At 48.0% G+C, this 15,968-nt stretch overlaps 1 protein-coding gene across 1 annotated transcript in view; it reads right to left on the bottom strand.

Moving 5' to 3' along the window:
* Positions 1 to 2,005: 2,005 nt before the first annotated feature.
* PTK2 (protein tyrosine kinase 2) overlaps positions 2,006 to 15,968 on the bottom strand; it is a gene marked incomplete at its 3' end in the record, with an annotated part of 174,118 nt that continues 160,155 nt past the window's right edge. The window contains exons 22-23 of the mRNA XM_015426717.1: positions 11,211 to 11,415; positions 2,006 to 2,117 (exon numbers count right to left, since the gene is read on the bottom strand). Coding sequence (XP_015282203.1) covers positions 2,006 to 2,117; positions 11,211 to 11,415 — 317 coding nt within the window. The remainder of the gene's footprint in view (positions 2,118 to 11,210; positions 11,416 to 15,968) is intronic.

Genomic DNA, 15,968 nt, shown 5'->3' on the forward strand with positions numbered 1-15,968 from the left:
ACTAGAAGCCGTCCCACTGTTGCCCCTCCCCAAGCACCAAGAAGACAGAGCATCACTTGCCCCAGACTGAGAGTTCCTATCTGATACCTTGTGGCTAATAGCCATTGATGGACTTCTGCTCCATATGCTTATCCATAAGAACATAAGAAAAGCCAATGTTGGATCAGGCCAATGGCCCATCCAGTCCAACACTCTGTGTCACACAGGGGCCAAAGATACCAGGTGCCATCAGGAGGTGCAGCAGTGGGGCCAGGACACCAGGAGCCCTCCCACTGTTGCCCCCCCCCAGCACCAAGAATACAGAGCATCCCTTGCCCTAGACTGAGAGTTCCTATCTATACCTTGTGGCTAATAAGGTCTTCTTTCCCCACGTGATACCATTGTTGAGAGAGGGTAGCACGCACACACGCACACACCGGAAATAGTAAATCTTGGAAGGTTCCTGACAAGCAAAGTCCCTGCTTGTATAACCCAAAGCACGTAAACATACACAGAACAGAAATATAACAGACAAAGAAGATAACGGTATAATAAAAAGAAAGAAAATACAGCAAAAGTTACACAACCCTATAAAACACCTGTCTGCAGTGAGGCAAGCTATAGCACGGGCAGCCTTCAAAGAGAGCCTATCCAACCATGGGGACTCCAGTGGTGTACGGAGTATCAGGTTTTATGGCAGCTCAAGAAAGGCTCCCTCCATTTACTTAATATGCCATTCAGTCATTTTGAGTCAACTGGCTCTCTTAGAGCAAGGGCCTCACTCAGAACTGTCTCCTCCTGCCAGCGTACCGAAATTGCACTTGCTCTTGCCCGGCTTTTCCCTGATACAGCTGCAGCACTTCTGTTCCTGCTGCCAGTCTTGCCTCTCAGTCCACCCCAGTGCTCCCTCCACCCCCCAGTCTGCTTCTGCTGGAGGCTTTCATCTTGTCTTGCCTATTTACTTAAGAGTCAAACTTTTTGATCATCTGGGAGCAGCTCCTGAAATCCCACCAAGTCTTGTCGTATTCCCAAAATGCAGGGCACGTTTTAGAAAACGCTGGAAGAACACATGCACTGGGTGGGGGTGGGGGTGGGGATGGGGACAAAACATGGTGAGAAGCAGCAGCTAGTAGTGATGCTGAGACCTCGCTTGCCCAGAGACAAGATGAAATCAAAACAGACAGAAGCAGAGGGTCTCATAAGCAAGCAGTGGCACCAGCAGAAAGCAGAACGGAATGAACTGGTTTCCAAACGACTTGCTATTAAGTCGTAAACACAACTTTTTATGGCTGTGGAGGACTCTAGCCAGCCAGTTATTTATGAGAAGGCAGGCAAGACAAAGAGAAAAATATTCAAGCCCCCAGGCAAAGTAATATAATGAAAAGCTGTGCCTCCCCCCAACTCGAGAGGAGGGAATCCAGAGTGAAGAAGAAATGTGGCTACCCTTTTAAGTTCCCAACTTCACTTCCCAACTTCATCCAAGCAACCAACCAGATGAAAATGCGAGAGGAATTAGAAGTATACAGCTCTTTGCATTAAGGTAGACATGGGTGAACATGCATAATTTCACTTAGCAGATGCTGGCAATATCTACGATTAGCATAATCTGGACCTTGTTTTTCACTAAAGCAACCCGCGCCAAACTACGCTCCATCGTGCTCAATAGTTCTAACTCCAAAATCCTCACTCTCAGACATGCAAAAACTAAGGTTAGCCATCAAACACCTTAATGATGTATTTAGAAGCAACAAAAAATGACAAGGGGAGAAACAAAACAGTGCTTCTTTTTACTTCTACCATCCCTTTTTATCGGGGTTTTCAAAAGTACTTCTACACCACAAGTGAAATAGACGCTTGAAAGAAACGAAAGACAGAAACTTAACAGTTGTTAATTGTTTTAATAACAGGTTCTTTAAAAGTGTAATAGCCTATAAACTGACAACCCTATATTGAAAAAGCCCAATGGAATAAAGCAGTTATTCTGTCCTGAGAGGCAGGCTATGTTGAGAGAGCCCATCTTAAGTACCTTGGGAGGAGCCTCATCCGATCCTCCGGAATCCCAGGACACGGTGACCTGTCGCCTCGATTCCATCCTCATTCGCTCCTCCTGCTGTAGCTTCTCTTCCTCCAGTATCGTACTAAGGGGGGAAAGAAACGTTGCGCTGAAGATAAATGGCATTCTGGCTTAGGGTGTAATAGACGCCGTCTTCAAGTCTCCTCCGAGCGCCCGTCCCTAAACCGACGGTTCCAGACTGCAGACTTGCAAGGAATTTGCTAGACAAATACGTCTCCCTTTTTAAAGACAGCAATAGAGACAGTTAGGGTGTATAAAACTAAGAATGGGTAGGGGAAGTAAGGGTGGGTGGGCCGGTGGGGGGAGAGAATGCCTCTGCAAAAATTAGCAGCTGGGTTTTGAAACACAAGACTCCTAAAACACAAAGACATATGGCAACGAGATATATATTTAGACAATCACGGTGATCCCACAGAAATACTTTAACAGAAACCCCCCCCCAAAGAATTCACGTTCCTTTTGATCTAAAGGCACCAGCGTAATTATTTTGAGGCAATTAATCAAGCATATACTTGCAAGGAAACCATCCATACCACGCATGGGAAGTAAGTCTGCCACATTTCTGAAGACTCAGAAACAAGCTGCAGACTGTCTCTGATGGAAGAGAGTCAGAGAGAGAGAAAGAGAGATCGACCATCAGTTCTACCAGCAAATTTAAAACAATGAGAAACTTTTAAACCAGGAACTGAAATTCTCTTACTTCTTAACCTGTAGACAACATCCAACCAAAGAAAAAGGGGATATTCTCTTGGCTTCTATTGTAACAGGGAGTGGAATCAATCTTCCTCCAGAAAGACAGTTAGAGAATTAACCCTCATTACTCATCTACTTACCACCTCTCTGTCACTTGAAGTGATTATCTGGAGTCTCCCTGCCTCCTCTGAAACTCCCTCCCCTTCCTGCTATCTAAACCATGAAACTTGGATATTAGCCATCTAGGAAATACTTGGCATCAGCTTCCTAAATTCACCAGGCAGTGACAGAATCCCATGCTACACAGATTTTTCAGAGTTCTAAGATGATCAGATCATTTCCACCGGGTCTCGATCAGGAGTTTCTAAAAGGCTGACCAAAGTTTGTAACCTCCTTGCCTAATTCCCACAGTAAACTGCCTAGGATAAGTCATGAATGGCATGAGATCAGTTGCCTTAGTCCATTAGTCATTTCAAAAAACAAATTCCTCCTTGATTGGCTATTAAGATTCTATTCCGTTGCTTTGCCAAATGGGAAAATCCACTCTGCAGCTTCCATGGGGTGGAGGAGGCAGAAACGCAGACAGCGATACATTACCGTTGAAAATACATGGATTTCAAGTGCGCTGCTGGGCAGTCTCGACTGATCACCCACAGAGCAAGCTGTTTTGTTCCAAGTTTTCCAGAAGCAAAACATCAGGTAGGACATGGCTGGAAGCACTTTTCCCCCTCCCTAGGTGGAAGTGGTTCGAAGAGGGCTTCCCTTCTCACCATACACGTGTTTCTTTCTTTTTTTGTATTTGTGTGTGCGCATGTGAGTGTGTTTGCACCTCGAGGTGACGGCGACCTCTGGTGACTGAGCGCTACTGGGGGCCTGGAGGATATTCAGAGAGGTGGCTGAGTAAAGCCTGTCCCTGCTTCCTGCCTCTGGTATTCCAAGGAGGTCTCCCATCCAAGTAATTGCCAGAGTCGACCCCGCTGAGCTTCCGAGATCTGATGAGATCGGGCTTACCTGGACTATCCAGGTGAGGCCCACGCGCTTCTTTCGTCACACTGTTGCCTCTGGTTTTGCAGATTCTTTGGACCAATTCAAAGACTCGTGAAGCCTATTTAATAATAACTGTGTGCTGTCAAGTGGCAACCAATTCATGGCGACCCCAAGACCATGGGGTTTTCAAGGCCAGAGAACAACAATGGTGGTTTGTCATTGTCTTCCTCCATGTAGCAGCTCCCGTCTTCCTTGGTGGTCTCTCATCCAGGTACTAACCATGGCTGAACCTGCTGAGCCTTCTGAGTTGTGATGAGATTGGGCTAGTCGGGCTTCTGAAGCAATGATCCAAATTGAAGAAAAAGAAGAGAAGAGAATGGATTTATACCCCGCCCTTCACTACCCAAAGGTGTCTCAGGGCGGCTTACAAAATCCTTTCCCTTCCCCTCCCCACAACAGACACCCTGTGAGGTAGGTGGGGCTGAGAGAGCTCTGAGAGAACTGCCATTGAGAGAACAGCTCTGAGAGAACTTGTGACTGACCCAAGGTCACACCAGCAGGTACAAGTGGAGGAGTGGGGAATCGAACCTGGTTCTCCCAAATTAGAGTCTGTGCTCTTAACCACTACACCAAACTGGCTCATTGAGGTGACTGGCCACACAACCTGCAGTGCTCCGTCTTTCAAACTGCCCTCAGCATTCACCATCTGTCTGGCTTAGAGATGGTGCTTTCCAGCTCCATTTTTCCACACACACACCCTTAGCTCCTGGGAGTCCTCAAAACCTTGGCAATGGTTTGGATTTACGGGCTGCCATCTCCTTTCAACTGCATGCTGCATAGATCTGCAGAGGCTGGTCTCCACCAACAGATTACTTCTCAGGATTTATTTTTAAAATGGCCGAACAGAACTGTCATGACCCCAGGGGGGTCTCCGCCTTCTGGATTTATGGTCCCTGTTGAGAAGGCCGAGGGTACCCGCTCAAGCCCATCCGACAAGCCCCCTTTCAACCGAGAACACACAGGAAGAGAAAATTAAACATAAAGGGTTTATTAAAAACAACACTGGGGCACGGAAAAACAAGGCAAGGCAAGGTGCTTTCAAAGGGCATAACAGTGTGAAAGGAAAAATAAACATAATCTAACGCAGCCACCTGTTCTACTTCCAGGCCCACAGCCTGCCTAGCACTCACGCTGAGCCCAGTGGAGAGCTTCCCCTCTCCCAGACCAGCCTGTCTCCACAGTCCAGGCCCCAGAGAGAGACCGAAAAACCCTCCGTTTTGCACACTTAAGGGCGAAGAACGACCCCCTCCCACAGTTCAACAGTGCTAAGCCTTGTGGGGACTGTAGGCTGCCTGCTTTCACTGCCATGCAGGTCTCCAGGCCGCACCAGGCCCTGCTCCCAGTCCTGCACAGATCGCGACAAGAACCTTTCACTCGCAAAATCCCTGGTGGCGGCTGGAGGCCATGGGGACTTCTTGGTTCAACAGATCGACAGAAGACAAGAGGCTGAAGCCAAACAACGTACCATCCCAAGAATCCCTGCCCTCAGCCAGCTTAAGAGGCAACCCTGCATTCTTCGCCACTTGTCCACTCATCCATCTAGGCTCATCGCCACGGTGTCTGACACACGCCCCGCAAACGTTAATTACGTCTAAGCAGATGCCAGAGAAATCCGTGTTATTTTCCTCTTCACATTCCCCTTATCCATTTCTTTCAAATCAAGTAATACATTTTCTGTTGCGTGCCGCAAAGAAATGCTAGCAGAGAACTCCCTGCCTGGACCCTCCGTAACAGGCTTGCCTGTGTTCCAGGGAGTTGTGATCTCTCTCCATCTCCAAAACGAGAACAACTCACGGATGGAGCCTGCCTCCAAGCCACGCCTCTCCCCACCACCAAAGACCAGCAACTGGCCACTGTAGGGCAACCCACCCCACCCCCATTGATAGGCCAGAGAGGAGAGCAAAGGATGGAAGCAAACCACTTTGGATGGCTGACACATACCATGCAAATATTAGCTGAGAAGAAGGAATTTAGATGTAACAGGCGCTCCTGAAAGTGACCTACTGGCTAAGCTAGCTGCTTGCTAAGCTTTCTACCCTACGGCTGGAAGCCAGTTTGCTATGATCATCATGGTTAGGACTGCCGCCCTCAAGATGGTGCTTGCAGGTCTCCGCCAATAACAGGTTACAGATCTCCAGGTTACAGAGATCAGCCCCCCTGGAGAAAACGGCGTGCTTCCTGGGCTAGTAACATGATTGGATGGATTGGGATCGTAGCCCAGGACGAAGCTTTACATTACATTTCAATTAGATGTTTCACAACATATCATGCATTCAAGGCAGCTTTGAATACACTACAGGATGGAAGCAAACCACTTTGGATGGCTGACACATACCATGCAAATATTAGCTGAGAAGCAGGAATTCAGATGCAGATGTAACAGGCGCTCCTGAAAGTGGCCTACTGGCTAAGCTAGCCGCTTGCTAAACTTTCTACCCTATGGCTGGTAGCCAGTTTGCTATGATCGTCATGGTTAGGACTGCCGCCCTCAAGATGGTGCCTGCAGGTCTCCACCAATAACAGGTTACGGATCTCCAGGTTACAGAGATCTCAGTTCCCCTGGAGAAAACGGCTGCTTTGGAAGGTGGACTCTATGGCATTGGGCCCCGATGAGGTCCCTCCCCTCCCCAAACCCCGCCCTCCTCAGGCTCCACCCCCCCAAACCATATATATCCCAACCCAGAGTTGGTAGTCCCAATAAGAACATAAGAACACAAGAGAAGCCAATGTTGGATCAGGCCAATAGCCCTTCTAGTCCAACACTCTGTCACACAGAGGCCAAAAATACCAGGTGCCATCAGGAGGTCCAGCAGGGGGGCCAGGACACCAGAAGCCCTTCCACTGTTCCCCGGCCCCCAAGCACCAAGAATACAGAGTGCGCTTGCCTGCCTGCCTGCCTGCCTGCCTGCCTGCCTGCCTGCCTGCCTGCCTGCCTGCCTGCCTGCCTGCCTGTCTGTCTGTCTGTCTGTCTGTCTATCTATCTATCTATCTATCTATCTATCTATCTATCTATCTATCTAATCTATCTATCTGAACATAAGAGAAGCCAATGTTGGATCAGGCCAGTGGCCCGTCTAGTCCAACACTCTCTCACACAGTGGCCAAAAATACCAGGTGCCATCAGGAGGTCCACCAGTGGGGCCAGGACACTAGAAGCCCTCCCACTGTTGCCCCCCCTCCAAAGCACCAAGAACATACAGAGCATCCCTTGCCCCAGACCGAGAGTTCCTGTCTGTACCTTGTGGCTAATCATGGGGATCATCACACTGCAAGCCACCCTGAACCACAAGGAAAGGGGAGGTATAAAGAAACAAAATAAATAATGGTGGGTAAGGGAAAAGACCATTTTGCACATGTTCAGAGGGCGTTCACGTTTCACAAACCAATGGATAGGCACATCCATGGCGTTGAAGTCAAGACTCCTGGGCTGAACTGCAAAATGAATGCAGGCTGATCAGAATCGGATCCCTGATTAGGTGGGTTAGGAGGCAACCTTTAAAATCAGAGGCATTGGGCAACCCCCGTCCCGGCCCCAGCAACCCTGATCGGATGGAATGGGAGTCAGTTCTCAGACCCATTTGTTTTTGGGTAGATAAAGGAGAGAGCACGAAGTGGAAATTCTCTCCCAGAAGCTTTAACTGGCTCAAGGCGAAGGGATTAAAAATAACTCATAAAACTGCCTTTGTTTGGCCACTGGGAGGGTCAGCCCATAGATGGGAGCACTGGAACGTCTAGAGATATTTTTGACCGTCCCTCCGTACAGCTGCTCTGATGCACTCTTAGCATTTTAAGGCTAGAACTCACAGGAGGTCAGGAGAGTCAGATCGAGCCATATTTTCCCAAACTTGAACGGGTTATTCGTAGCACAGCAAAGTTAAAGGAGCGTGCCTTATCACGCAGCCCGTCTCTGACGGATAAGCGAAGCAGCTTGGAGGTATTTGAATTTGTTTCCTTAGAAAAGCTGTGACATTTGACTTGGAGTAGCCATCAGAATGCATTTTCAGCAAAATGCCATTATCCTAACCACAGTTACCATGGCTTAGGCATTTCCTGCCCAGAGACGGAATTGCATTTCACTGTACTTCTGAATAAACCACAGTTACTTTGACTGAAATCTGAACGCTCTTCAAGATTGCATGAATATAGAATTTAGTACAGAGCAGGGAATCCCAAGTCCCACATTCCTTATGGCTTTGGGAACATCATTCCATGTACAACTTAGCTCCTGTTGTGTATAAATCAATTACAGCATTTGACTAGGACCTGGGAGAACTGGCTTCAAATCCTTACTCAGACAGGTAAAGCTTGCTGGACGATGTTGGGCCAGCCACACACACTCAGCCTGGCCTACCTCACAGGGTTGTGGGTGAGGATAAAATGGAGGGGAGGACAATGTTGTAAGCTGCATTGAGGAGAAAGCCGGGATATAAATGAAGTTGTTGTTTTTTTAAAGAAATTCGGCAAATTGGATTTAAAAGGACCCGCTACACCAGTGGTTGAATAAATCACGGTTCATTCACATCTGCCTAACTGCAAAAATCAATGAAAACTCTGCAGCTCAATTAAAAAAAACACAGACACATTAAGATGGGGTACTGTTCATGTTGCAGTGCAGGGCCGTAGACAGGATTTTGTAATTAAATAAGTCGGAGACCACTGACATCACAAAATAAAATAAAATAAAAAGAACAGGCATTAAAGGACAGGCTAGAGGTAAAACTCTTTAAAAGGTCTTAAAACAAAATGCCAAGCAAAAAGAAATTGGTGGTGGCATTCTTCGAGAAATCCCCCTCGGTTGGGCTACCGTCCCCCTATTATTTAGTTAAATGCTGTAAGACTGTTGGAAGATAGGGCTAATACTCTATGATCCCCTTTTCCTTTAAAATTCTTTAATTCCTAAAACAAATGGAATTCAGATGGAAGGTATGTGAAGTGTACGAGGGCTACATGTGTCACAATTCAAACGTCAGAAAGGCAGTTTCCATTAGTACAAAATACTCCGGTCTGCTTTCTAAAAAAAACACCCCATCCTTGTAGGCACGGATGGCTTGGATCAGGACCTCCAACACATCAAAGGCATGGACGTGGCTCCTTGCCCACATGAAGGAGGCCACTCAAGGTTGCTGTCAGTGCCTGAGGCAAAGTGGCACCTTTCCCAAATAAGCACCACAATATTCCCCACCCAGGTTGCTATGCGTAGTGGAAAGCTGGGGTTGAAGTATTCTAAATAAAGAATACATAATTTGCACACACACCCTGGCAGTGCGAGGCAATTCTTCCCTCCTGGAAAGTACCCAGAAAAAGATAAAACAGTGCAACAGCACACACAAAAACAAACAAACAAGACCTTCTCAACAACTGGGAAAGGACTTTGGTTCTGCTAATTCACAGGAGGAGCTTAAGACCTGAAATGCAGCAGATTGTGTCAGCTGAAGAAAATCCTCACTTTCCCTAACTAAAAGGGCTGACACAGGCTCTGTGCAGTTCAAGTGAGGCCAAGAGATCTTTGTACAAGGGGGGAAAACACACCTGGGAATGATATTCCAATGCCGATCAGCCAAATTAGGTTGTGATGATTTTTTTTTTTAACTTCTGAACCTGCAGGGAGTGATTTTGTTGTTGTTGTTTTAAATAGCTACAATACCAACAGTGAGGGTTTTAGCACTCCTCTGCACACTGTTTTTAAAAGGGGTTCAAGTATCCAGTACCTTCCACACAACTGTTTCAAGTGCCAGAATGCAGGGCAGGTAGAGTCTACAAGACTAAATTCAACTGTGGTGGGAGGACAAATGTGTGTCTTCCCCCTCCCAATATTTTAACAACTAGTCATTCTGTGAGGACAAAATAAACAGTCTGTGTGAAAAAGGAACGTGCTAGACAAAATAAAGAAAGTGGATAATCAAAGTTAAATGCTTGGTTCCGAAAAAGAATTTGGGGACGATGCAATGGACTCCAGCAACCAACCCATAATATACCAACAAGAAGGTATGAAGCAGAAATGTGACTCTGGAGAGATGGTCCCAGGTTCACACTCTGGGGTCTCCAGTTAAGAGATCTTCAGTAGAGAATGTGCGAGAAAAGACTTTACTAACAATAAGCTAAAAGGACACTACTAACACATTAACAGTATTGTTTTTTACAGGTTAAGATGAAATACGATTGACAACTCACAGAAGAAGCCAAAAGAAGATTTGTTTAATACTAACAAAAGATTAACATACTAATGAAAGCATCGCCCAATCTTTTCTTAATCCCACTATATACCCTCCTCCTTTCTGATATTAAAAGCATAAATTCTCTCCTTTTAGGAGAGTCAATAAAAAAAAGAGAGAGATCTTCAGTAGCAGGAGTCAGGAAAGACCTTTTCTCTTCTCTGCTTGACAGCTATGGCCAACCAGAATAGACCACTCTGAGCAAAACAAACCAGCAGTCAAACCTGCATATTCTTCAGTCGCGTTTACTTTTATTAGATGTCAGTAACTCCCAACACTCATGGCTTTAATTTAAGTAGTGATATTCCCTGCAGTAATCAATCAGCAAAATAAAATCTGGTTTGCAGGAGAACGTCGTCCCTCCACACCCACAAGAACTAGGGCGAAACCCCCAATCCATCTCCGTTCAGTATTTCCATCAAACAGGGGTCACACCAACCTTTCTGAGACTGGGGGCACCTTTGGAATGCTGACACGGGGTCGTGGGCACAACTGCAAAACGGCTACTGCAGGAGCAGAGCCAAACAGAAAATGGCTTTCATTAAAGGCTGCCAGGTCCCCTGGGAGGGCGGGGGATTGCCTGCCCAAAGGGCATTCAACCCCGTCTCCAAAGTGCCCGGTTCGGGCCGACGTGTCCGGCGTGATGACGTCACCCGGAAGTGATGTCATCACGTTGGGCACGTCGCCGGCCGGCGCTCTAGCAATCAGCCTGGAAACTCCATGGTACCATAGAGTTTCCAGGCTGATTGCTAGAGCGTCAGCCGGCAACGTGCCCAATGTGATGACATCACTTCCCGGGCAGGGACCAACTCTCCCCCGCTGTGCCAAGTAAGTGACTTGGCAACCCTACTTTCACAAGAGGTGGGGCCACGCATGCAGAGGAATCCCAAGTGCAGGGGAGAAGAGAGGTAGCTAAACATACACTGGGGATGAGGGGTGAGGGAGAATGAAACAAACACTGTGGTAGCAGTTGCCGCTGAAACAATATTATTTTAAATCTGCGCAGCCAATCAGCTTTTCAGGGGCAAGGCCTGCTTGGCAAAAGACCCACCTGGGCCCGCCAACTTTCTAAAAACACTCAAAAGGATACCCAGAAAGGACTTGGTGGGCACCATGGCGCCCGCGGGCACCAAGTTGGTGACCCTGCGCACAGAACATCAAAACGGTACCCTTTGATGCCAGTGGAACAGGAAAGAGATTCTTACTTGAGCTGAGCTTTCAGTTCTGTAAATCTCGGCCGCCTGCTGGGGTCGTAGGCCCAACATTTGGTCATAAGGCTGTACAGGGTAGGGGGGCAGTTGGGGGGCATCGGTAGCCGCTCGCCGTTCTCGATGCGCCCGATCACGTCGTTGTTCTTCACTCCCTGGAAAGGCTTGATGCCGTGCATCAGAATTTCCCACATACACACACCTGTGGAATAAACAGAAGTGCAAAAAAACAACAAACCTGTGGAATAAACAGAAGTGCAAAAAAAACAAACAACCCCTATAGTCAGCAAGCGGGTAAATCTGAAATTCAGCTTTTGTGAGAGAGAAAAACAGCCAATTTAAATATTGAGGCAGTAAGGATCTGCAAAGAAATGTTCACTCAGATGTATGGGTGAACTGGGTCGTCTGACAACAGGTGGGAATCGCCAGGGAGGAACTGTGCAAGCGCTTAGCAGACAGAGTTGAAAGTTTGCTCAAAAGTGCAACTCATCTCCCCTACCCATCTGTCATTTCAGACAACGGTTATTTTCTCTGGTATTTACACCCCGGCCGAGCAAAGGAAGAGGGTGTGTGGAAAGTGCCATCAAATCGCAGCTGACTTTTGGCAACCCTGTAGGATCTGCAAGGCAAGAGACGTTCGGCGGTGGTTCGCCCTTGCTTGCCTCTGCGTCGCGACCCAGGATCTCCTTGGTGGTTTCCAATCCAAATACGAACCAGGGCTGACCCTGCTTGGCTTTTGGATCTGACAAGATCAGACACGCCTCGGCCATTCATGTCAGGTCACGAAGGAAGATGCATTTCCAATGCACAGACTGCCTGAATCGTGGCTAAATGCAGTTCTGGCTTGGCTAAGTTTTTGCTGGCTTTTGGATGCAGAATGACAGACATGGGGTTAGGATCCTGTAGATCCATTCTGCCAGCAACAGCTCATCCCCCTGGTGTAAGGCACTCTTTAGATTTTGTCTCAATGGGTGGGACCTGCAGGTCGCTCGATATGATCCCGGAATGCCTGTGGTGCTACCCTGGTCGGTTTTAAATGCCAGCTAATTGATGTTTTTTTGGCTACACCTGTAGATGAGGGTGTTCTTTGGAACTGCTTCCTGAAGGTGGCACCTTACCTAAAAAGGTTGACTTCTAGCCTAAGCAGATGCTTACCTGACCAGAAGGCTCACTGGATGACCTTGGGCAAATCATTCTCACGAATAACCTCAGATATTCCAATCTGAAGTTCTGTGAGGAGGGCCTGATACAACCCTTCCCCCCCATTTTGGATCCTTATTACAAAATAAATAACTATTATAAACAACTAGGGGTCATTTCGTAGAAAAAGAGGTGCAGGAGCTTATTAGCATAACTTATTTGCATATGTCACACCCCCTGACATCACCAGAAGTGTGTCAGAAGGCAACATTCACCACTCAGGCGCCACTGGACTGTTTTGGATTGCTAGCTATTGGGGGGGGGATCTGTCCTCACAGAGGAGGGAGAGCTTGTACCTGAATAAAACTTGGTCTTAAAGGTGCCACTGGACTGTTTTGGACTGGGGGGCTGGTGGTGGGGGGGCTCTGCAACTTACCTGGCTGCTTCTTGCTCTGACTGAGGGCTACTGGGAGCAGGGGGTGGGGCTTGTTGCATGTGCCCGCCCCCTGGGCTCTTTACTGCTGGAGCTCCGCTCCTGTGCGCTCCTGCAGGAAATTACCCCTGTACTGCGATGCCACACTGGGACCATCTGTCGTCTCGAAATAATAAACTGGCTGCCTGAACATTCAGCCCGGCCTACTAAAAAATCATCCGCACTAATCAATGACAAGAGGTTTCGCTTATCCAGCTTCAGACAGAAGCCTGCTGCCCCACTGATAAAGAAGCAGCACAAGCTGCCATCGGGTTTTGTTAGCTTCCACTGGCTTGTTCTTACTTGCAGACAATTCCTGACTGTATTTCCGTCTGAGCTTCAGTCTGACTTCTTTTAAAAAAGGGGGGGGGGGGAGAAGAAGCAAGGAACAAAGTAGTTTCAATCGAAACTATGCTGATTTTGGTAATCCCAAAAAAAAAAAACCCCTGCCCGGAGGGTTGGTATCATCTGGAGTTTCCTCCCAGACTGCCTTCCTTATCCTCAAGTAGAAAAGAACATTTTTTGAAGACAATGCACACCCTGGGCAGCGTGAAGTAATTGTTACTGACTCTTAAGGAGCTTTGGCTTCTTTCATGTGGCACTCCTTCTGAAACAGTGAAGTCGAAACCCTCCTTCCCGTGCTTTGTGGCTTTTGCTAAGTTTGATGAAAGACTTCCACAAACCCTTCTTCCTCACCTCATTGTTCAGAGACACACGCAAATGGAATAAAATAAAAGGCCAACTCTAAATGCAGAACCCGAGCTGGGGCTATGTAAGCGAAGGGGTGGGCTACCGCTTGAGAATGAGCCCTGAAGAATTAGGGCAAGGGGTCTATATAGTCCAGCACTCCATTTCATCAGTTACATCAGTGCTTAGTTCTTGTGGGCCTTTCTTACATGCTCAGGGAAATGCTGATCACCACTTTGGGATCAGGAAGCAATTTTTCTCCAGGCCGGTTTAGCTGGGGATCCTGGAGGTCTTTTGTCATCTTCTGGGCATGGAGCAGGGGTCACTGCGGGTGTAAGGGAGAGGTATTTGTGAATTTCCTGCATTGTGCAGGGGGTTGGACTAGACGACCCTGGAGGTCCCTTCCAACTCTATGATTCTAGTTTCAGTAGAAGGAGCACCTCCTCCCATACAAACCTACCAGCACACTCTGGTTATCTTCAGTGGCCCTGCCCTGGTTGCCCCCCGGCCATCTGGGTCTAAATGGGAGACGACCCAAGAAAGGGCCTTCTTGGTTGTGGCACCCAACCTGTGGACCTCCCTCCCCAGGGAGACCTATCTGCCTCCTTCCATCAGTGTCTTCCACCAGCTGGGGGAACACTTTTTTGTTTTGTCTGACATACCCCAAACAATGGATATTGGCCCTCTTCCCTGGTTCTGGTCAATGTTCCCTCTAAGCTGAGTTAGTGTGAGCTAGCTCACAGTTCTTTAGCCTCCGGCTAGTTTGGTGTAGTGGTTAAGTGCGCGGACTCTAATCTGGGAGAACCGGTTTTGATTCCCCACTCCTCCGCTTGCACCTGGCTGGATGACCTTGGGCAAGCCGTAGCTCTGATAAGAGCTGTTCTTGAAAAAGGGCAGTTTCTGTCAGAGCTCTCTCAGCCCCACCTACCTCACAGGGTGTCTGTTGTGGGGAAGGGAAGGGAAAGGAGTTTGTAAGCCGCTCTGAGACACCTTAGGGTAGTGAAGGGTGGGGTATAAATCCAATCTCTTCTTCTTCTTCTTCTTAAGGTTCACACATTTTTGCCTTAGCTCAGGAAGGGATGGCTCCAGAGCAAACTCACTGATGCAGTAGCCAAATCGCTCGCTCACAACTTTAACACCAGCAGCTCACAAAGTAGAATTTTTGCTCACAAGACTCCATAGCTTAGAGGGAGCACTGGTTCTGGTGTTGGGTTTTATGTGTTTTTATTGAATTATTTTGTAATTGTAAGGTTATTTTTAATTGGTCTGATGGTCTATGCAGGCCCGTAGCCAGGATTTTTTTTAAAGCCAGGGGGCATTTAAATTTCTTAGGGGGCACTGGCTAATCAGTTTAATCCAGGAGAGTAGGCCGTGACTCCCTGGGTGAGAGGGGGAGTCAGGGGGCCTTGCCAGCAAGCCTAGCCCTGAGATAGCCCACTGTAGCTACGGGCCTGGTTTCATGTGTAGCCCCCCTATAGCTGTCTAGGCCCCAGCCCCAGTATGCATGCCCCAACCTGTTCAGCACTCCACATAGGGAACAGCTGCTTTGTCCAGCCCTTGCACAGTGGTCCATGCAGTATGACAGGAGGACAACAGCCCTGGTCCATGGTCTATATCGGCCTCCCACATGTGCCAACAGGTGAGGGGTAGGAGTTACCCCAGGAAGGTCTTTAATCAGAGCATGGGGGGCCAAAGGGCCTGACCCCCCCCACTGCCCCCAGCACAGAGGGTTACAGAAGGCTCCTCTGAACACTGGGATCCCAAACATGAGGTTCACCCGACCACTTCACTTCTCTTGTCTAAAAGAGAACATCCTTCATTTATTCCTACGGTCAACTAAAACACGGAGCTGCGGTGGCTCAAGTGGTTAAGATGCTGAACTGCAAGCTGTGGAAGGTCAGTAGTTCAGCAGTTCGAGACCTGGGTGCCGCATGATGGAGTGAGCTCCCATCTCTAGTTCCAGCTCCTGCCAACCTAGCAGTTCGAAAGCAAGAAATTGCAAGTAGATAAATAGGTACCACTTCGATGGGAAGGTAACAGCGTTCCGTGTGCCTTGGTGTTTAGTCATGCCGGCCACATGACCACGGAAACGTCTTCAGACAGCGCTGGCTCTTCGGCTTTGAAACGGAGATGAGCACCGCAACCCTAGAGTCGGATTCGACTGGCTTTCGAGCAAGGGAACCTTTACCTTTACCTTTTAAAACTAAAACACAGGGCAGCAACTGGCCTGTGGCCAGACATTGTTGAGGTACGAAGAAGAGCTGGTTTTTAAATACCAACCTTTTCTCTACCCTAAGGAGTCTCAAAGCGGCTCACAATCACATCCCCTTCCTCTACGCACAACAGGTACCTTGTGAGGCAGGTGGGACTGAGAGGGTTCTGAGACAATTGGGACTGGCCCAAGGTCACCCAGCAGGCTTCATGTGGAGGAGGAGTGGGGAATCAAATCTGGTTCT

The sequence above is a fragment of the Gekko japonicus genome, unplaced genomic scaffold (genome assembly GCF_001447785.1).
Source record: "Gekko japonicus isolate JY-2015 unplaced genomic scaffold, Gekko_japonicus_V1.1 scaffold3074, whole genome shotgun sequence".
Lineage (NCBI taxonomy): Eukaryota > Metazoa > Chordata > Lepidosauria > Squamata > Gekkonidae > Gekko > Gekko japonicus.